Source organism: Pundamilia nyererei, unplaced genomic scaffold (genome assembly GCF_000239375.1).
Source record: "Pundamilia nyererei isolate P.nyererei 1_Seehausen unplaced genomic scaffold, PunNye1.0 scaffold00101, whole genome shotgun sequence".
Lineage (NCBI taxonomy): Eukaryota > Metazoa > Chordata > Actinopteri > Cichliformes > Cichlidae > Pundamilia > Pundamilia nyererei.
The window spans coordinates 489,723-513,620 of NW_005187502.1; the positions used below are offsets into that span (position 1 = coordinate 489,723).

The 23,898-nt window shown below is 40.2% G+C and overlaps 1 protein-coding gene across 4 annotated transcripts in view; it reads right to left on the bottom strand.

The window, feature by feature from the left end:
- Positions 1–22,032, bottom strand: part of ccny (cyclin Y) — a 40,068-nt gene extending 18,036 nt beyond the window's left edge. For all 4 annotated transcript variants that reach the window (XM_005740554.2, XM_005740552.2, XM_005740553.2 and 1 more), the window contains exon 1: positions 21,326–22,032. In XM_005740554.2, the coding sequence (XP_005740611.1) occupies positions 21,326–21,479 (154 nt within the window). In that variant the 5' untranslated portion in view covers positions 21,480–22,032. The remainder of the gene's footprint in view (positions 1–21,325) is intronic.
- Between the last annotated feature and the right edge of the window lie 1,866 nt (positions 22,033–23,898).

Sequence of the window (23,898 nt, forward strand, 5' to 3'; positions counted from 1 at the left end):
GGACATACCTGGGTGGCCGCGATCTAATCCTGTTTACATAAAGTAAACCTGCTCCCGAGCAGGTTTACGCTTACGGATCTGTTGCTATGACAGCAAGTCCCGGATGAGCTTCGGAGAACCGAACGATCCAAGATCACGCGAAATCGTCAACAATCAAATCCAGCTAACTTACTTAGCCAGGTACGAAGAACGGACCCCAGATCTCGCTGAGTCTTGTTGGTGTAAAGCTTTGGTTTAGTGTGCCATTAAACAAACCATGCAGTGATAAATACAGCTGAGATCACAGAGGCTCTCTGCACAGCAGCTTACACATGCAAGCCGCTGCTATTGTCTACAAACTCTTTTGAACTTTGTGTTGGAGAGCCACTTAAAGAGCCTCAAAGGACACACACACACACACTTATATATACACACATTCATACATATATGTGTATACACACACACACACACACACACACACACACCACCATGATGTAGGAGGTAGTGACAAGCGATGCTGAATAAAAGATGGGTGTGTGGGAAGAAGCAGCACTGGAGGAGAACTTAAGGTAGGTTAATGATGATGCACAGTGTCTGAACGTTAGTGATGGAGAAAGTAAGCATGGAAATCACAGCTTAATGACACAGTATGATCGTGACAAAATGCCCAAATGCTCTAAATCTCTGTAGATTTAGATTTAATTTGTGGCGAGGGTCATACACCATTTCTTTTATAAATTATTACATAATGCAATTTATAAATATCTCCCCTGGAAACATTTTATTTGCCATCTACTTTGTGATGGATAGCCATGCAATATATTCAGCTGCCTCATACTGCAGATAAACTCAAAGCAGCACTATCAAGTACTCCAGTGAGCATGCCCTGGAAGGGAAAACATACAGGAAGGCGTAGAGCTTGCTGGTCAGCAGTGGTTGAACATTCAAACTAAGAGTGCAACACAAACTGGAAACAGAGACCATTCACCTTTAAAACAAAAGGTGTGACTATTACATGGTGTTGGTTTTAGATGTAAGGCACAAGGTTTACCCAATGAAACCCATCACTATTATTTCCTTTGGTGAACAACAGATGATAGGGGGTCACGAACCTGTCTTTAGGCCTGTGCAGCCGACAGTTGTTTGCTATTCTGCAGGTGCCTATGTAGATCGCAGATTTATTAACCTGTGATGCATCATTTGTACTCATTGGTAATAGCATGCCTGCTAGGCATGCAACAATTACTTGTACTTTGTACTTGCACTTTTTATATTTCTGCTGTATAGAACTTTGGTCAGGCATGTGTTGTTTAATAAGTGCTATATAAATAAATTATGGCCTCAAATTTAAAAAAAAAGTTTAGTTGGAATCCACCCACTTTGTGTTGCCAGCACTTATTTAAGTTGTCTCTGTTTTAATAATGTGTCAGTTCAAGCCTTTCCTCTCTAATTAGCTGTTGTGATTCAGGGTATATGACATTTTCTGTTGTTTCTGTTTTTGTTTGTATTTTGCAGCTGTTTCCTTTGCCCTCATTCACTTGCTAAGCCTCATTACCAGGAGTCACGAAGGAGGAAATCTCATAGGTCCAGTTAGTGTATGAACATTTGGCACCATTTTTTTAAGGATGGATCACAGTGGAAGCAATATAATATCACACACTTTGATCATCTAAAACACCTCAGTTACTGAAGTTATGCGTGCTGCAGTAAGAGGTGTTGTTTTGGGTTTTTTTAAAAAGAAGGGAAAAAAAAATCAGAGCCAGGGTGTGTCCCCCTCAATGTGTGGTCATTGACCCCTGGCGTGAGTCCACCCTATTTAAGTTCTCTCCCCCCATTTCTCCAACCTGGGGGAGACAAAAGCAACCCGGTTTCCTGCGTTTCAGGAAGTTGAGAGGAAATGAAGCAAGGGGGTGGCGGTTACTCATTGTTAGCAATGCAGCTGAACAAAGAATGGTGAGAAGGTCAGCGTGTGGATTTAAGCCATGCATATATGAAGCTATACCACTTACATTGTACAGAATACTGACGGAACACAACTAACATGGAAAGATGAACACAAGAAGCCTACTGCCCCTCCCATTTCCCATTTGATAACTGAATACACTTCTACAAGTTAAAGTGTGGTCATATTAGTATATGACTGGGTGATTTTATGCTACATACCTACTGGATATAGTATTGACTCTGAGAAATAAAGTTTCCATAGTCTAGCACGTATAGTAAATTAAAGCTGTCTTATTATATTGTCTATCATATATTAATACCTGTATGAATTTTTATAAAAGCATCATATAATGATATCAATGATATCATGCACAACAATCAAAACTGTCTAAACATGCGGACAGTGAGAGCCACATGTCGGCCACCAAAGACAATTTAACAAGAGGAGCTATTTCAATAACTTCTATAAAAGCACAAATCTTTGCAAAATATACAAGAAAACTGTTCTGCTAAAGTCAGAAACAACAAACTTGTTCACTTGAGGCAAAAAACCCAGCTTTGAGTATAACCAAGGTATTACCATACATGAGGTGGAGATGGATGGTGGAGAAACAAATGACTCAACCAAGCATCACTGGAGGACTCGCTAGTTGTACTCGACATGACAGGAAGAACAAATGATGGATAATTTGGAATTACTGATTTGGTTACATGGTGGAAAATCAGAAGCCTGACCCAAGAAAGAGCAGAGTTCCAAGATAAGTTACTTTAGTTATTACTTAGGGAAAACACTGCATAGGCTACTTTTGTGATTACAGTTGAATTACGCTGTCTAACTGGTATTCATAGTTTTCAATCGTGTGACCATTCACTGCCACTCAGCAAAACTACTAGTCTGTCAAAGCGGCTAGTAGTGGAGAGTCTTTAGTACTTCAGGAAAAAGTGGGATTTTTTTGTTTGCTTGGTTTTCCTCCCTGTCTTGAGCAAAGACTACTTTAATCATCATTTAATCTTGATGCGTAAATAACGCTGCTGTGGGAGGTGAAGAACAAGAAATTGTTCATTGTTAAAGCAAAAGTAAGTGTTACCAGTCTAGCTTAAACAAACTACCAAACGTAAATGTTATATTTTGTTTACTTGGGAGGGGGTTAATTTAAAGACCATAACACATGCGCTTTCTTTTAATAATAAAATAAATACTCACTAATTCAAGGCTGTGCTAATAATTCGGAACCAAATTTATTGTTTTGCAGGATATTCAGAATGTTTTTATGCCGTGAGCAAGAGGATCTGTATATACTGTGCACTAGTACACTATTCTCACTACATGCTCCCCACAGTGGTCACGAGGAAGGCTCCATCCCCTTTGCTGGTTTTTGGTTGCCCAGCTCCAGATGGTGCAGCGTGGTACAGACCAGAGAAGACACAGTGTCAAAAAGAATCCAAATGATGAACTGAATGATGATGACTGCAGCATAAATAACAGTTTGTGAATTGAAGGAAACCACTTGACTCCTACTTTGTGGGGTGGCTGTAGCTCAGGAGGTAGAGCAGGTCACCTACTGATCGGAAGGTTGGAGGTTCGACCCCAGGCTCCTCCAGTCTGCATGCCAAGTATCCTTGGGCAAGATACTAACCCCAAGTTGCTCTCCAATGCATCCATTGGAGTATGAATGTGTGTGAGTGTAGTTAGAAAGTAGGGCTGCTCAATTAATCCAATTTTAATCACGATTACGATCTGGGCTTTCAACGATCATTAAAAATGACTGAGCCGATTATCAGCCCCTCCCTCGTGCTTTACTCTCGCGCTGCTCCGTGTGGCAAATCGAGCGCACCTCTCTGCATTTCGAACACGTGTCACAAAAATGAAGAGCAGCGGTCTCCAACCTTTTTTGCGCCACGGACCGGTTTATGCCCGACAATATTTTCATGGACCGGCCTTTAAGGTGTCGCGGATAAATACAACAAAATAAAACTAGTACCGGTACCGAAAAAAAGAAAATTTATTCATAACACACATGAAAAGACCCAGGAAAACCGAGTAAACGATAAAAACGATAACAAAATAACGCTGAAAACCGATAAAAACCCTGAAAACTATACATTTCACACCTGAGCCTCAACTCTCGCGGCCCGGTACCAAATGACTCACGGACCAGTACCGGTCCGAGGCCCGGGGGTTGGGGACCGCTGATTAAGAGGACCCGAGGGAAGCTCGGAAAGCTAAGCAGAAGTTATTTGGAGAGGAGAGTGACTGCCGTTGGTTGAAAGAGAGGTGAAAAAAACTTCAGTGGTGTGGAAACATTATGGGTTCGCGGAGTCAGACGTGGATCAAGTAGACACAGTGTGTAAACTTTGCTACGGTGTCGTAGCTGCACCACAGAGCAACACTGCAAAGTTCACTAAACATAGATGTTTACATTTTTCATTTATTTTTTATATTGCAAACATTTGCACTGTTATCAGTATTTGCACACTATTTTATATTATTTTTTGACAATCTTTAAAGTCATTATTCAATACATTGTTATTGTTAAATAAATATAGTCAAATAATCGAGATCTCAATTTCAGTGAAAATAATCTTGATTATCATTTTTGCCATAATCGAGCAGCCCTACTAGAAAGCACTCAGTATAGAGGTAGTGCTTGTGAGAATGGGTGTGACTGGGTGAATGTGGCGTGTTGTATACAGCACTTTGAGTACTCCGGGAGAGTAGAAAAGCGCTAGATAAGAATCAGTCCATTTACTCCTGTTTAACCTTAATTTACGTCAATTTACGTAACCTTAATTTTAAGCGATGTTTGCAAAGGCATCCGCGAGCTACCATGCCTGACTTTGCCCTGATAACAGAGAGATGGAGAAATCCACGAGGAGGACAGACTTACTCACACATTCACTGGACGCAGTTAGTGAATAAAGGCTTTGACGGCACATCTTAACAACACTCCTATTTTGATAAGAAAACACTGCAGACTGCAGAGAAGACATGGACTGTACGTTGTCATGAGCTCCGTTGTGGTTTTAATCTGCACCTTTGAGAAAGCATGTTATCTGTTTTGTAACATTTGGAACCCTATCAGCCTATGATACGGCAATTGTGTACTTTTAGCTCTACACTACAGGAGATAAGCTGAACAGGTCAGAGTTACAGCTGCTTTATTTTCTTTTTCTTTTCCTTTCTTTTTAAGGGAACTATCTAACTAGTGTTATCCCATCTTGACACAGTTCAGTGTCTATCATGGTTACCATCAGGAATTCCTCCAAACAAACTACAATTTACTATTTAAACACTTGACACACACTGAAAATTGTTTGGTTTAATATGCAGTTACATTTCTGGGCATCAAATTGGCCAACTCTAATATTAAAAAATTGAGGTTAAAGGTCATGAGGGTGACTAAATGGCTGAAAATCCAAGTGAATGAATAACTAATGATGAACCCATATTTTTAATTTTACCACACACACACGCGCGCACACACACACGCACACACACACACACGCACACAAACCCTCAGCAGTGCCATCGCAGCTCTTTCTAACAGCTTAAATCACCCCTCAGCCTGTATCATCGATCCCCGACAGCTACCAACCTCTGTGCAGTGATGCAGACTCATCAAAGTAAAAAGAGCTGAGCTTTTATCAAAGAAAAGCCAACAGGGACAAGAAGATGAAGCAGGAAGAGTTGGGAAAATTGCACCAGAACACACCAGAAAACAGCTCTCATTTGCATGATTACAGAAAGAAAATCAATTAAAAAAAGGCTTGTAAACACGCGTCTACTCCAAGATGAGACATGTGTATACAATGTTACAAGCATTTAAAAGCGGTCAGCAGTAAGTCAAAGCTGCAGTGGCCTGATGACAAATGTAGGAAGTGTTGCCCAGCCACATGAGTGATTACTTTGTGGAAAATAAATGCTAAGAAACAGGCTTCTTATTTCTCTTGCATGACTGTGTGAGAGTGTTAGAGAACAGTGTGTCAAGCCAGTCAAGAAGCAGTGAAAAGTATTGCTAAGCAGAATAAAAATAAACTGAGAGAAGAGAAGTGCCAAGAAAGTTGTTAAAATGATGAATTTTCACATTTAATGAGTTTAGTGCATATCTCCATTGGATTAAGAGCCCATAGCTAAACAGCAAACTGCTTTGTCAAACATAGACACAGATGTACTCTGAGCTACATGCTAATGCTATCATGCAGATGCAGTTTTACCAAGCTCGTCGTCCGAGTTGAGCTTGTTAGCATGCTGGAAGATGCAGATTAGAACTCAACGCAGGGGCAGATGAGGCTGATAGGATTGTCATTAGTTTAATAGGAACTTGTTTATGAAGCATTGGTTAAAATGATATGTAATGTACCATTGGGTTCATAGTGAATAGATTAGCAAAATGTTACAGGCTGTGGAGGAGCGGTCAAGAATGTCACCAAATACCATCACAGTCAATATTGACAATTGTCAACAAGAAATCGAAGTTAAAGCAACAATAACCGCCATGTCACAAGGACTTTATACTGAGGAGCTGGCAGGTTAAAGATCATTTAACAGCATTTAATGTTGGGGTTGTTCTCACATACGGCTCAGGCAGGTAATGCCTAATTCATGGCACTGGATTTCTAAATATGGCTATGAATACAGTGCCAGCTATACAAAAAAAAAACACCATACCTCAAGTCTGTCTACAGATCTACATCCTGCCTTGTGGCGTTAATACATCCTGGACTGACTAACAGGAGTTAAAAGACCTTGTAAGGAATTACAAAGAAACAGAGCCTTGGAGCTCCAAGTTTGAAGACTCCATTAAGGCTGAAAGTGTACCGACATACAGATGTAGAGCGCTGCCGTTGAAGAATGGTTGTAATTAGTAAAAGCTTAAATGAAACAACCCAGGGAAGGAACAAAGAAATTGAAAAAGTGTTCCTAAAAAAAGACAACAGCACTGCAAACTCTGCAGCAAAAGTCCCAGTTTCTTTGAAAATCGCTCAATAGACGCTAGAAAGCATTTTAAATATACCAAGGACTGCAGAGACAGACAGATGGAGATTGAAACAAATATCGCAGAGGCAAAGAGCGGGTGGCTACACTCCAAATTGTTATCGACACTGCATTTAGGACGGCAAGTGACTCATATTTTCCCAGACACTCAAATCTAACAATCACATTTAATGCAATGGCAAAGCAACATCAGCTGTTTTCTGCCTATGTGTTAATTAAGAACAGGAATAAAAGCTGGAGAATCTTTGATTACATCAACATTCTGTTAAAACACTGCTGCCTACGTGATGAATAAAAGCAGTTTTTGAGCAACCCAAGCTGCTAAAGCTGCTAAAATTGCATGAAATGCTGCCAGGTGTGACTCAAACTCACATGCTCTGCCCTTTAGTTAAAAATGTAATCACAGAGATGCAATCCCCATGTCGATCACTTTCCTGCGTTGTTGTTCAATAATCAGAGAAATGTAGTTATTTAATGGCATGCTGTCATATTACACATCTAATACAGAATTTACAACCACAAGCTTCACATTTTCTAAGATGACCTGGCATTTTTCCACCCAACCTCAAAGACTGTGTGGAAAGTGGGAGATTTATTTTTATTTTTCAATGTGTTTGTTCTGTGTGTATGTAAAAGGAATAACAAGTGAGATATACAAGCACATGAGGGATATTAGGGGCTGAAGGGAACAATGGGCAGAGAGGGAACTCATTTACTCTGCACCCAGCTGAGCACTATAAACCCACCCTCCCTCTTTCTTTCCCCTCCCAACCTTTGCATCCTCTGCTCGCTGTAACTAGGCAACACTAGCTTGAAACGATTCGGATGGTAGAGGCAGGCCCATCAAAGGCAAAGACAGACAGGCGGGCTTGCTGCCTTTTTCTTCCCTTCCTGTCTTTCTCTTTGCCTTTACCACCTGCTTATACTGTACTAATTGCTGCAGACCATTACACTGCTTGCTGATGCGGTAATACAGTGCAACACAGGATGAAATCCGCAGTATGAGATCCACAGCATCGTCTTTAAGTGCAATGCAAAACTTCATATGCCTGCTGCATCCACAGAAAAACAGCAATTGGATCTCATCTCAGAAGTTCAGTTTAACTAGGTGTTTTGGGGAAGTCGGGCACTGGTCTGAAGACAGTGTCTGGGTTGAAAGCAGCAGTTGATAAAACAGTAGGAAAGAAAATCAAGCGCACAGGGCTGACAGCAAAGAACTGACAAATAAGGAAATAGAAACAATAGTTGAGGATTAAAATAATCTTTATAAGCACACATAAACGCACACACACAGATCAGAGGTGTGGCTGTACTGAAGCACCATCTCTGCTGACACATAGGACAGATATGGCCAATTAGTGGTAACAGGATTGAAGCAGTCTAAATAAACAGCAGTCTGGGGGGACATAATGCAGATTTGAAAAAGCAATCCAAGCTAAAGTTTCTCTCAGTATAGACAAACTAGGAAAAACTATCTGAATGGACAATCCAGTAAATATGATACTGCACTGTAATGCTAGTGGGGTTCTAAGTATATATGTCAATTTAAGAACAAGGAATTAAAACAGTGGAAGGAAACTACTGAGCAGCTAGTACTTATCTTGCTCTTTTATTCTAAAAGCACAATGACGCTGATTTGAGATGTAACAATAGTGTGGATATGCTTTTGGCCTGTGTTTGCTGGACCTGTGAAAGCTGCTCAAGTGTGATGCATTAGCCCTGCCGCTCTATGCTCCTCAACTAATCCAAGCCACTCTCTCCCTCTCTCTGTGAGCTTTATCTAGTGTCAAGCTGTGGAAGGAGCCGGGGATGACAGGAAAGCCATCTGTGCCAAGCTCCATCACACTCTGCCCGTGCTGACATTTCCACAACGCGCATGGAACATGTTGGAATCAAAATCCACACATACCCACGTACGACATTTGTACACAAGCATGCAACCAAAACAAACACAGCAGAGTAACTATGGCTTTCCAGTGATGCACAAAGTTAGTGGTAAACACTCGCATGTGTAGCGTGACAGGGAACCATGAACTGAAGAAGCAGTTTAGAAAATGGGCGATGAAATAAATGATAGGCAAAAATGAAAATGAGCAGACGTCAAATTAGCTGAACCACCCCACTGCAATGACCCATAACTCGCATCTGAGTCGTATATTGTCGACTGTGTTGCCTGTCAGGTGTTGGCGACATGTTGGCAGCCAAGCTCTGTTTCCAAAAGCCAATCAGCAGCATGTAATTACCTCCACACCTGCTCACACCGTAACCAACAACTCCACTGGTCCCATCTGATGATGTGATGGCTGCGAGCGCAGCTTATCTGGGCAAATCAGCCCCGATGCCACGAGGGTCACCACAATCAACAACAGCTTCATTCACTACTCTACCCTCAGAATGATCCCACGTCACGTTTCCTTCATAGGGCAGCATCATCTGACTGCAATTACTCTTACTGTCAAGTCCCATGAACACCTACTTTTCATTCTCAAGAAGGTGTCTGAAAATAATATGCTACACTGACGACACTGATGTGAAAGTATGAGCTAGACAGATGATGCAAGAGAAAAATCTGCTGATAATAACAGCTCTTCCTGTTTCTCAATTTGAGTCTTGCCTCTGTGAATAATTTAGCAAATGTGTTTTCACTCGCAACTTCTAGTTTGTTCAAGTTCTCACTTTATTTAAAAAGACGGGTATTTATTTTGAGATTAATTTAAAATATGTAATACTGTACTAACCTGCAGAGGAGGTCGACCAATTTAACTTGTGAAATGAACCAAGGGAGTCGCTTTTCTTTTAATGCCTCATAAAGAACATCTAACAGCAGCAGCAGGTGTTGAAGTCAGGCAAAGTCAATTTATTTATACAGCACATTTATACACAACACAGCTGGAAGGCTGATCTAATGTGTTATGAACAAACATCTGAATTTGTGTATTTCCTCCTGCTTGGATTCCATTTCAGTCATGCGGCTGGTTAAAACTGGAAAAAAAAAACAGGCTGATTTTCTTTCTAAAAATGTTTAACCACGGGTGTCAAACATAAGGCCTGGGGGCCACAATCGGCCTAACAAAGATAGAAAATCTGAGGAAGTGCATAGATTTTTTAGGTTTTACAGTTTCTTTTACAGGTAACCTTAAAATGTGGCCCACGATGTAAAACGACTTTGACACACCTGTGTTAAACCATGTACATATGCCTGTTATCACTTTTTGTGCTACAGAAGCACTTTGGGGGGTTAAGTGCCTTGCTCAAGGACATTTAAAACAAATAAAGAGGAAGATTAAAAAAGGCTTGAGGTTAATTTTAGGTCTTTTTTATTATAGAATATAAAGAATGATGTAAAGATTCTTGCTGTTGATGCGCTCTTTCTTTAAATCAACACAAACAGACACTGTTTTGTCTTCACAGCTTTTCTAATAATTCAAGTGGCCTGTTGACAGCTATCCCCAAAAGATCTCTTAAGCCGCCGAAACACCACATCTAATGTCGCTGCGTGGTAAAAGCAGCAGTTACACCAAGCAAGCAGACACACAGCATTATTCAAGCTGATTCCTGATTCTAACATTCAAAATAACTGGTAGGGATCTACAGAGACACCGGCCACAGGCAGTTCATCTTGTTTGGTCATCCTGCTTGCAAGAGCCACACACTCTTGACAAGCTGGACGTGTAGAATACACTCCAGAATACAGAATGAGGACCTGGATCACAAAGGTTACTGGCATTCCCACGCCTCACTACCCAGCCCTCTTCCAAAAGCCCCTGCTTAACATTTTGACAGCAAAGACGGAAAGAGACAGAAAAAAAAAAAACAGCATTTAGGCCAAAATTGCAGCTTAATTGTTGAGTTTATTTTTCTCTCAATCAACACCAAGTTGCTCAGATCAAAATATTCAGGCCCAGTGGAGCATCAGGGCTGCCTTCGAGCAGACCTATTTAAAACTCTGCGCGCACATGGTTGAACCATGAGTGCTATTTTAACAGGTCGTCTGCCCACTGGCCTTTATAAATGATGATTTCACATACACATCTGGCATTTCCTTTGTCACTTTTTTTTTCTTTCCTTTAGATATAAATGATTTCACTAACCTCAGGCTCAAACAAACTACGGATAATTTTTACATTTACAAAATGTTGCTGTAAATTTAAAGAAATTCCTTACTTTTTGTTATAAAAAGTGCACTTGTGAAATTAAGCAAAGCACTTTTTTTCCTTTTCCAATATCTGATAAAGAAGGAAAGTCCAGAGAAAACCAGAGTTAAGTAATATGACCTTTGAATCTAACAGTATTTAACCGACTAAATAAATACCTCAAATTATTTCATGTACAGCAGCACCGAAAGTCCAGCGAGATCCATGAAGAGACACGTTCTCGTATTTTAATGAGTGCTCCTTATCAGAGATCCAGAAGCTTGCTCCCTTCCCTTCATCAGAAGTGGCAGAAAGCCATTACGATGTGAATCTCTCTGGGGACTGCAGTGACTAGTTCATTTGTGGACAGTAAATGTGTCTTCCCACTAGAAAGCCAAATCAAGCCAACCGGGACACCAGAATGAGATTGTCACAGACAATTGGATTTTCATTAACAATCTGTGAATCAGTTAATTTGTTTCTAAAATGGAAATTAAGTCCCTCTGAAATGATTTGTTAGTCCTTTAGGGAAATCACTGGCTTGTGCCCGCAAAAACAAGAAGTTGTCAAGCAAATGAAGAGTTTCTTGCAGGCTGTAATTGTCAGTGTCTTAAAGCAGACATGATTCAAACCATCCCCACCAACAACAGCCACTCAACAGCTGATGCAGCTTCTTTGCTTCATCAAAAGCACATTTCACGTCTGGCTCCTATCTAAAAAGCTGAGGCTGTCCTGTTAGTGCAGCAGTGTGCCTAAACACAAGTAACTAACAACAATACAGAATTCCTCCCGAGATATGGTCCAAAAACAGACACTACAACACTGATGAACACGGCCTTTAACATGCCGGTTCCCAAGTACAAAGCTGTGTGAAGTCTGACTGTGACAATTTGCACCAATGTGAGAAAACCCCAGGTAACAGAGAGATGAAATCACAGCTAGCGAGTGTTTGTTCTGTGTGCTGCCTAATGCACAGTCTGCCCAAACAGCACCATCACCTAAACAAAACAGCGAGAATGACCAAATGTAGCTGCGTGCTGCATGTTGCATTTGACTAAACCAGTTTCCTTTTGTAACTGTGCTGACTGGTGATTAGGGAAAGAGAAATCAATACTGACATTAAACAACTGGCAGAAAACGACTTTAAGAGGTAGCAAAATATTATTTACACTGACAATTACTGACCCACTGTGGCATATATTTCATGAAAAAGGTCCTATGAAAACTTAATTTCAGAAATGAAAATGGATAATTGCTAAAACTGGATTCTAACAGTTATGATTATTCTAAATTAAAACAGAGTGCTATAATACAGTGTGGGATCAGTTCGTTCCAGAGATTTCTGTTGGGCCTAATTACTTAAAATGTTGAATTGTACAATGAGAATGTGATTAAACGTTAGAGCTACTCATCAGAGAAGATGAGAATTACACAATATTGATGCTTGCTGTAAGGAATCAGTTCGGTAAGGAGTGGGTAATATTGATCAAGACAACATCGTTTAACACATTTTCAAGTTTCACTGGCTTTGGTCTCACTGTACATTTCAAAACAAGCCTAACTAATACCTAACTCTCCATCTAGTTGAACTCTTTTAGACACAGGCTAAGGTGCTTGGAAAGAAAGCGACTGGACTTTAAGTTTCATGAAGATGTTTCACCTCATCTGAGAGTTCCAGGTATTTAAACCACAGAGGGTCACTGATCACACCTCCTCACATGAGTCAACCTGTGAAAAGGAGTGGGTCATTATCACCAGAGACTTCCAAGTGAAACCATTATAACACCTTGCCTCACCATATCATGTGACCTATTAAGGTCACCTGTAGATGTGAGTGGAGGTTGAGGCGCCTGGGAAGGGATCTCAAAACTGCATTTTAGGGGGCAGACAGTTGGTGTCATATCCACGCCCTCTGTTCAAAGATGGAGACAGGACGTGGTGTTTAAAAGTAAGGAAAATGCAAACCTGTCAAGTTAAAGGGAAGTTAGTAAGTCATTGTGGTGCTGGCATGAATGTTGCACTTCTTAAGTCAGTTTGTGTGTTTTTTCTGAGCTACATGTGAAGATCAAGACAATTTTGAACACTTAACTATTTAAAGGCTTCCTGTTTGAGAGTTGTTGTGTGGCCAACATGGAGCCAAAGATGACTATAAAGTCTCTTGACTTCCTAATGGAGGAAATTTCTACTATCAGGTTGCAGGAGAAAAGCATCCTTGATATTGTGGAGGAGGTAAAGCTCCTCTGCATCTAAAATGCAGAGTAAGGTTGCAGACCTGGAACAATACTCCAGCGGGAAAGAGGTAATGTAAAGTACTTAAATGACAAACTGTAAAATATTCATTAAACTAAACTGATCGCTGGAGGAAGCTAAAGTACTTCCTCCGGCAGGCCATCAAAAATATGGTGGATCTGCAGTTTATATCAGTAAGGAAGCTAAATAAATATTAACTGATAAATATTAACTTACGGTGAAGGGGTCAGATTAAATCAGCACTCCTTTTCGATACGTAACTGAATCAGAACAGATGACGTGACAATGAAATATATTTTGCTTTATTTTGTGCAGCATTTTTTCCTTTTCTTTGCCAAATGAACTTCTGTATATTATTTACATGATCCAAATATACTGAACATAAACAAACAAGTCCAGTCGCTTTCTTTCCAAGCTCCTTAGACTACCGTGACCTGGATGACTAAGACCTCACACAGACATATAATTTAGACACATGGAAAATCAAAGGTTCAACTTGAACACTGATTTTCCAGCTACCACGATGGAAATGGACCGACAGACTAATCCACATTCAAAGTAGCTGTAAAACCCTCACACCTGTGACCGCATTACATCCGACCGCTCTGCATCGGACAACAATGCCCCCTAGCCGTTTCAAACTCATGCTCAACCACAGCCTCTTTCACACTCTTATGCATCCTACTCCTAAAATCACTGCTGAACCTGCTTTCTCCACTTAAACTCTTGTTAATGTCCTACATTTACTAAAGTGCATTTTAACAACCCACCCAGTTTGCACGAGAAACCACTTTCAATATGGGTGGAGAGGGTAACAGTGACAGCCCTGATGCTACAGAATTTAAATTTGCTTAACAAAACAAGACAAAGTGAAAGTCACATACAGCCTATCGGCCATTGTCTGTTCTTTTTTTAGTTAACTAAAAGACTGCGTAGTTATTTTGTTAGTTCTTTCATCAGGTAATTTTGTTTTTTCTGTTTAATAACAAAGGAGTGGGAGAGATGTCAAAAGGCTGCTACACCATCCACCATTATGTCCTCTTTAGCTGAATGGTCAGACAGCTCAATGTGCTTTGTGAGTTATAAAAAAGAAAAAGACACAATGTTTTTCTTTAATTAAGAAGAAGATTAACCTACTTTCAGGGACTGCAAATCTGGCATTTTTTTTAGTTTTTAAGCCAAAATACAAAATTTTGTAGCTTCCTACAGCAAAGGATTCAGAGGTTGTTTTATAATCAGGGTTCATACATATTTTTCAGGGTCACATTCAAGCACTTTTTACATAGAAAAATGCACCACAGACAAATACTGGAAAAGGACATTGTACACTATACGCATATTGCACCAACTCAGAAAACACATTTCTCTTAAAAATTAAGATTTGCAAATGTGAACAAATCAGCCTGTTAGAGATGTTCATCTCCAAGGCCAAATTAATAAGTCTTCGCATGAGGTATTGATGCTTCTTTCCTATGCGACAAAAAAATAGGAGACAGATTTTTTTTTTTTAAACTAGTTAAGCACCCACGCACCCAAAAATGGGGGCAAACGGGAGGAGATCACGTTTAATCGGTTATAACACGAAGTCAGAAATGTAAGTGCCGACATGAGTAGTGTCCACAGAAACCTCTGAATCGCAGCTAAAATCTCATATAAACCATTTCTACAGACACCAAACAAAGCAAAGACACCAAAAAGTTTAAAGAGCAAATGCATCACCATGAATTTGTGGACAGATAATATCCATATTTTGATTTATGATTTTCTGGAGTTAAATGTGAACCGAAGCATATTTTCAAAGGTGTTATATACTGTAAAATACTTTTAAACATTAGGTGAGGGTTATAAAAAGATCTAATTTTTTTTATGTTTGAGTCACAGCAACTTTGACATAGTAACATCTGCAGTAATATATATACATCTGATGACATCTCACAAGTGTTAGCTTTATTTGATACCAAAACTGTTTACACAGAGTTTTTAATTGCAGAGAAAATTTATTTTGGTCATTTCATTTTTGAACAGAAAGCTCAGAAAACCCCTGGAGGTCTAACAGGTTGAAGTTAATTCCCAATAAAACCAACTGTGAGATGTTTGACTACATTGCTGTCTGTATTATTGTCATAGTCATAAATGATCACCTTTAAAGTGTTTGTGCTAATAACACCATGTACAGTAAGACAGGCATGGAAAACAGCACTGACTGGAGAGGCTTTGAACAGATGACACACTCAGTTTAATTCAATATACAAGACTTTAAGAATGCACAAGCATCTACCTAAAATCTATTTATTTAGTCTATCATCTGTGATATTTTTAGGTACAATTATAATGTACCTTAAATAAACAGGCAACCTTAAAGTATGAAATATTAAAACACTTAAATTTGTATGTTGTCTCAGTGGCTGATAGTGCCCCACAGGCCTCAATGTGAGTTGAAGCCATTTATAATTTATAAAAATAAACAGATTTTGAATGAAAGCACAAAAAAGTGGCTATTCTTTGTGCCCATATGGATCAGTCCCTCTTATTACCATTATTTCCTTAAGCCATAAGTTGGCTAGTTAAGTGTCAGATTAACGTTTAAAGCTTTTACTTGAGTGAAGTAACTCACATTACTGCTACTGCTAAGTAATGATAGCTAAATTCACAGCATATTCAATAAATCCCCATGCCATAACTAAGTGCTATAATAAGGCTGCCATACTCCATCACATGCATTTCAATCATTTCTAAAGCAAGTTTAGTGCACTCATCCCCGACTGTGTGGGGGAGGGGGTCACACATTGAAACAGACTGACATGCAGGGGTAGGCAGCCCAGGCGGAGAAATGTTTTTTTTAGACTTTGCGACTTGTGTTATTTCTCTACCTGATAAGAAAACTATTCGGTCAGATAGTTATTTGTGGTGAATGAAATACAATTTCAAGCACTTTTAAGCACCACATCTGAAATTTAAGCACTTTTCAAACCTTGAAAAGACAATATTACAATTCAAGCATTTTCAAGGTTTTCAAGCACCTGTACGAACCCTCTATAATGTAAGACTGTCCCAATTGTCTTTGAATCAAATCAATTAATATTTTCTGGTCAGATATTTGTTTTGATCATTATAATGCAAAACTCTTAGTTTCCTTATATGTTGCTTCCAAGGTGCCAGACATTCTCGTGATGTTGAGCAATAGTTCTCCAGACTTTACAGCTACTCTAAAGACTCTAAAACCCTTTCAAATTCTTTCTTTGGACATGAGCTGCTTTTCTCGCTGATTTTCAGTGCATTCTTGTACCTTTTCTGTTTGTTAAGTCAATTAAAACTGACCTGTGAATCATTCAATCATCCAACAGCTATCTAGGTCAAGGGACGAGGCAGTGTTACAAAAAAGACAAATTCTGTCTTTTTTCTTTAGGCACTCTGTTTTTAGCAGCCTGTCAAATAAACACATCACTTCTTCCCTATTTCTCAGTTGAATGCATGAAAAATGCCAAAGATAACACAATAGGTGATTCCCATAGAGACGAAAATGTGGCCCATCTCAGCATGATGTGCAGTGTGTCCTTAAAAAAGTTTAAGGATACTGCACAGCAGAGGACAAAAGAAGAAGTGGCAGCTACGTGGCTGCGTTGTCACAAACTTGGGTGTCCACACCAACCACGTGCCCATCCAGCGGGGTGATGACATTACCTCTCAGCCTATTATGGCTAAGAGGTATAAATCTACAGCACATGAACAGCATCTAAAGTCACATCCTCGAGAAACATGAAAACATCCAGCAAAGCTCTGCGACAGGTTGGCTCAAGATTTGATTTGCAACATCTTAAAGCTTTGATGTGCAGTTTTTAATTATGTCAATTTTCAAATATGAATTTCTGCAATTCTGCACTTGGCATGGTTCACATGGGTATGGGTAAAATCCCTACTTAAAGTAAATCTAACATCTATATACTTACAAAAGACATTTAACAAATCAGGTTTTTAGGAATATTTTCACCTCACACACACTCAAAATAAAATAGTATCATACACCATAGATGTAGGTCAACTTGTCTGGAAATCATAGTTAGGAGACTCCCCGGGCTCATCAACCAGGCATGAATAATCCATGTCCAGATTTCAATTAGCCTGCAAGCAAGACTCATCAGTGTGTGTGTGTGTGTGTGTGTGTGTGTGTGTGTGTGTGTGTGTGTGTGTGTGTGTGTGTGTGTGTGTGTGCTCCAGAAATAACTAATTTTAACACTGATGAGATGGACAAATGCTGGGCCTGAAGCCATTGCTCATTTACAGATGTCTGTGGTAAGTAAAATCCAAACAGGGCGAGGGATCCATCTGTTTAATCACCTTTCACATTTCTTTGAATTCTAAGAGAGAGCAAGAGGTTTAGTTTTACCGTTACTTGGTGCTGCTGAGCTGCGGTTCAACATTACAAAGGTCTCTGATCAAATTAGGCTAAAAATAGATCTGCTGTTGATTTGGAGATCCCGCTCACTATTCTGTGCAGCAATGAAAGTAAAGAAGCACATAGAGGTCTAATCATTATCTCTGTTCAAATCATGTCCTCTGTTTCCCTCTCATTTTCTTCTACAGGGAGTGTTAAGAATAACTTTTAAAAATCTAGCTCTCAGCCAATAACATGCTTTCCATTCAGAAGAGAGGAGAAACTCATGCGTTCACCTTCTTAATTCAAAATAAATAAATAATCAGAAATATTACCTGTGGAAATGTGTGTGATGACAGACAAACTCAAGGTATTTAAAAAATATATATTTATGGTGTTTAGTCATGCTAATAAACCCTTTATACACACACACCAATGCTGCACTGAAAAAGCCACCTTTTACAGATTTTTAGAAACACATCTTTACATAACTAGTCATGAATTTTTTATATCAAATGCATTTAAAATAGAAACCATCTCGACTGTGTAATCTGCTCAGTAACCACACAGGCCACCAGTCTAACAACACCGGAGAGAAAGCACAAGTATTTTAACAGCAATATCCTCTCATTTGGAACCAGCTGCTTAATTACATATTACGAACTTGACCCTGACAAATCTCTGCATGGGCATTGCTATACATAATCTGCAAAACAGCCATAACAGGGCAGACTGAACATAGACAGTCTATACAGTATGATTACAAAAACCCAGCAACAGAGCCTTTCATACTTCTAAGTAAGATGTGCACTGAGGTGGTTTGTTTGCACACACAAACACACAAGAGTGTGGTCATGTGTTGTCACCACTGTCAGCAGTTTTTTTTTAATAAATCACGAGCTCTGTGTAGCCAGGGTAACGTAAATAATAATACACAATACAAAGGGGCAGAGATGCACTTTGTACAGCTAAAGTCATATTATATCGAATGTATATATGTACCCGTTTCCCTGGACAAAGCTGTGATCCTGTGCAGGATACACAGATGAGTCTTGTGCCTATGGAATGCTATTATAGTTCCAGTGAGAGGGTGAAGGGGTCACTACCTAATCACTAGTGTAAATAGCCTGGGACAAACACAAATAACCAGCATGGAGTCTGCCCTTGTGTCCTGCTTTCTATCTATTGTAAACGGCACAATGCTGAGCTTTGTTTCTGGATTTGTTGGTTTGTTGGTTACTTTGAGCTCTTGTCCAGTGACTCTGTGAAATAAAACAGTTTACTTAACTTAATAATCTATCTACTGAAGGTCTAAACAACCAAAAGCATTTATTTATCCAGGTAAAGGTTTATGGTAGCATTATATGTTTAAATGCTAGATTTGTCATACTCACTGTACTTCTTATACTTGTACTCCTGTTAGAATGCCGCGGTCACTGACTGATGAAATCAAACTGCAGGTACAAGCTGCCAAACATGTGTTTCCCTTGAAAGCTGTCTGGGCGCGTGGATAAATCTGCTCTTTATTAGGACTGACCTCACACAACTTCTTGTGAAAGTGTTATAACCATAATGAGAGGTGTGACTGCTTGATAACAGCAATTATCACTACTACTACTGATCTGACTTTACATATATCACGCATCTACTAGATTTGAATAATAAACGTGTCTGTTTAAAAGTGGACTGCACTGAGTTTACCTCAAAACCCAGTAAACACATGGAAAATAAACAAGCTGGAGCAGGACTGAGGCACAGGGCTGTGTAATCAGGAGCCGGGCTGTGACTAAAGGGTGTTTTTAACCGTGAAGCCCATCTCACAACTGGCGCTCCTCATCAGACACAGCCTCTATCACGGGAGATCTGTGGGTCCAGATGAGGCAACGGGAGGCCCAGGCAGGCCCCTCCTTGCAATGCCTTTGAATCCCCAAGAGGACCTGAAAGAACTAGGTAGAAAGGATTTCTGTGCTACTTTGCTTAGCCTGTTGGTATCCAAACCCACATCTGAAATATCAATATCAGTGGTTAGCAACTAAGAAATCCTTTGCAGCGTAAACATCCAAATACTTATTAAAAGCCACGCAGGCCAACACTCACATGACCCACTCCACGACTGATCCATTATTTAGAAAGCTGCTGAAGAAACAGTTCAGAGCTTGTATTCAAAGCACATCATGTGAGCCCCTCTTTCAGACATGCACGTTTGCATCGGTCGGCTTCATGTTCAAATGTGCACCCTTGTCACTTGTCTTGTCTGTAACACTCATGACATCGACCATAACAGGTCAGACCTTGTAAAGTTTGTGTTGCTTTACACGTTAACAGACAGGCAGGGGTACGACTGCACGTCCCTAATTACAGTGCGGGTTTTGCAGCTCACAAAAAAATGCAACCACTTTGGAGAAAGTCATAAATAGCACTGAAAGAGAAACAAAAATGAACACATTTCGGTCTTTCCACCATGTTTTGGTAAGAAAACTCGTATTGCGCAATGTCATGTTCGTAGGAAATATTAGGTACACATCTCCTGCCTGGAAAAAGGCATTAGACTGAGAGCAGTACACTGTAGCTTTGGCGGTGGTGGTGGTTGGAGGGGACCAAAAAAAAACAAAAAACACTGCCACCGTTGAGAAACTGTGATAAGTCCGCTTCAGCAACCAGCATTGGGGCTGGTTCCTGCTAATGTTTCACAGTTACTGCACATCTCTTCAAGCATTACTGGTAATTTCCTTACTGCTATGGCATGCTGGTATGACTTCCTTTCCCCCCATTCACTCCCTCTCCCTCGCATTTCCTTAGAGTTTCTGCAGGGTTTCTTTGATTTTCAAGGATACACAAACAGGGACACTTAAGGCCTGGCTCGAATCGGATGGATGAAGTCACTGACCTTAAATAAATTTGTTTCAGTCAGACTGAAATACTACTGATACTCAAATGCTACATGTCTCTAACATCTGTGTTAATGTTTAGAGGCCAAAAGCAGTGTCACTTGACTTTTATCTGTGTGTGTGCGTGAGAGTGTGAATGTGCTGGTGTAAATGAAAGTTTAAACTGGTTACACATCTCCTAGTTAAAAGGGAAGTGAGTGGACACCCTGTTCAGCACCATCACCTCCCACCAGAACAGCGACCCGCACTCAAACTGCCCTGCCTTATGCCTTCTTTCACACGCAGACGCTTAACAAAAATCGTACAAGACAAAGGTCCACCTTGAAGACATCGGACTCATTCAACCTGCCCACTGTTGTTTTTCTATGGCAGTGTCATAGGAATGAAAGGTATCAGTGAAATTGTTCTTTTTTTTATCTTTTTTGAGGAAAACTATCCTCATGTTGCACCCATCCAAGCTTGGAAACATGAAATATGGCAGATTTACAAGCTAGGAGTCCAATGAAGATGAAGCCCACAGTTACCGCAGTTATTGGTATTATGGGAGGTGGGTCCTTCGCACAGACATTGCAAGGTCGCATTACCTGTTTAATCGCCTATTTCTGCAGAAGCGTGAGCATATTGGAGTAATAAATCACAATATATGAAATACTAAACGATTTGCAACACTATTATAAAATAATATCAATAATATCTTGAGGAAAACAACTTGTAGTTTCTTATTTTTATTTAAATGCCATAAAGAAGCCAGTCTGCATCTTACCATCTATATTTTCTCTGTCGCTGATGTGCTGGAGGTTGCAACCCGTGTCTTCGCGACTCAGCTCCGGCTCGGGCCGGTAGGGCTCCAGCCTGGAGTGGTTGCTTCTCCGGTGTTTGGGGCTCGACGACACGCAGCAGGAGGTTGTATTGCCCATGTTTGCGAAAGCAGCTTTCGGTTGTATTCCTCAAGCCCAACTCCACCCGGCAGGCTTTCTCCCTGCTGTTGCTGCTAGCCTTACTACAAGAGGAAAAAACGGGGCGGTAACGCGGAGACGGGACCCCGGTGCAAACGAGCTTTGCCCTGGTACAATTTGCGTTACACGCCCTTCTCTCGCGTCCACGGCACGCTTAGTTAAACAAATGGAGCCATTGGGAGCTACTAGAAAAAACAGAAAAAGAAAAAAAACGCCAAGGTTGGCTAATGAAAAAGAAAACCAGCTAAATGTCCACTTCCAAACCTCCAGGCGAGGGGAGGTGGTGCCCCTGGATAGCAGGCTTCGGTATCGCTGTCGACTCCCTCGCCCTGTAATTCCTCTCCGAGCGTGCGTTTACTCTCTGAGACACATTTTCCGAGCACTGTTACTTTATAACGATACGGATATAAGAACATGGCACTTGAGCTGGTCGGAGAGGAAGATGTTTTTGCTCTCAGCGCTACATGGTTGCTTGCCAGAGTACTGTAGACTGCTGCTGCTGCTGCTACATCCGCTGCCGTGTTGCCTTCAGGTACTACACGTACAGTCATATTTTCGACAACCAAAGTTGCTTAAGCAGTTTCGAATTAGGGGCCGTTAATGGCCAGAAAAGAAAGCATTTGTGATTATAAAGAAATTGAGGGATAAAAGTAACTCCCGAGGTAGAAGTGCGCTTTGATTTTTATTTAAAGTTGCTTTAAAAAATGTAGCTTAACATATAAATTGCAAAGACTATTACTCTTATTAAAAATTCCACGCTCCCTGCCGCTCATAAACATATCTTTTTAAAAAAACCCACTGCGCTGTGGCTGTGATGGAACAGGTTCCGGTTCAAGTGGGTAGTTACAACCGTGTAATAAATGCTCAATTATAATACCGTCTACAGGATACAACCAAGGAAACTAAGGAATGTAATACAACGTAATGACGCTACGTTTCGTTACCCCATTTTTTAACCGATATTTTTATGCAGTTGTTGGTGTATCTGTAAACTTAAAATAGAAAGCCGTTCATTTTGCTTGAAAAGGTGAATGAACTGTGCTGTTTCCCTGGTTATGACTTGTTATGGGCACAAACACAGACGCCTGTCCACACCCGTGTTTGTGTACAGTAAATTACTTGATCTTGACTAATGACTGGCAAACCCATACGGGGCTTTCCTTTGCATGTGAAAAAATCTTTGATTTTTGTAGTATTAACTGGATTTTTTTCTGGTTGGGGTTTGGGAATGCAAACAAAGTGAAGCCCTGAAGAATAATAGCCAGTTCAATCAGGACGTTTCTTCAAATGTACGACAATGTGTATTTGTAAACCGAGGCTGGAAAAATGAGAAAAAAAATCCTGTTTGCAGGATTGTATAGACTGAGATGACCAGGCATGATGCTGTAGTGCAGCCTGCTGGTACTGTACCTGCACTGCATTTTATGACAAGCTTATCTAAATTTTTAAAAACATGTATTTTGTAATTTGATCTTTTTTTCCATTTCTTTTCCCCCCTACCAGTTACCAAGATTACAGACTGTGCTGTGCTTTTTATTCTATGAATGCAGTGTGGAAGCATTCATGGCAGGATTTTGGATGATTAGTCACTTCAATAAAGCCCATGGTATGTTTTAATTAGGATGTAAGATGTACCCGCACAAAGCATTTGATCTGATAGCATAGGTCAGGTATGCAAATGCAGCATTTAAACTCAAAACAGCTGTATTATACTGTTCCCAAATAGTGGATTCTTTTCTCTCTGACGATGGAAGTGTTTAGAGACTGGACAGGAATAAGGTTTCACAATAGGCCCAGGTGCAAGGCTGGTCTCAGTGATACTGGATTCTTTCCTTTGTTGCTTTGTTACTAGGTCTCTGAGGCAGATTACACATAGGAGTGACACAAGCACTGCACAATCAAGATCCCTCATTGCTATCCACGAGTCCCTTTTTTCTCCTTCCATCCTGTAAGCTGGTTAAATATCAAGCACAGATTCTTAATATTTTCCTTTTTAGAGCAACAATTTCTCAATTTGCTAAGCATGAGAATAGCGCTACTAAAGAGAGCAGGAAAATATTTCCTTTCCGTTGGCACATCTGTGTTCCACTGGTTGTGGTTTAAGAAAATGTGCTTAAGAGCACTCTCTAATCTTCCATTCGTCCATTAAAAGTTCAGCTCTTCCACAAAATGTCTGTCACCTGCAAAAATGCAACAAAAGAGAGGAAATGACTGTGCTTTATTAGTGACAGTCCCAGTATCAAGGTGAGCCATCACCATCAGTGAAGAACGGAACGTCATGTTCCAAGCAGAAACCCAAGGCTGAGACTCAGAGTGGCAGCGTCTGCTTTAATGGAACTTTAGCTTATAAGGTCCGTGAGGCCTTTCGTCTTATCTCTCT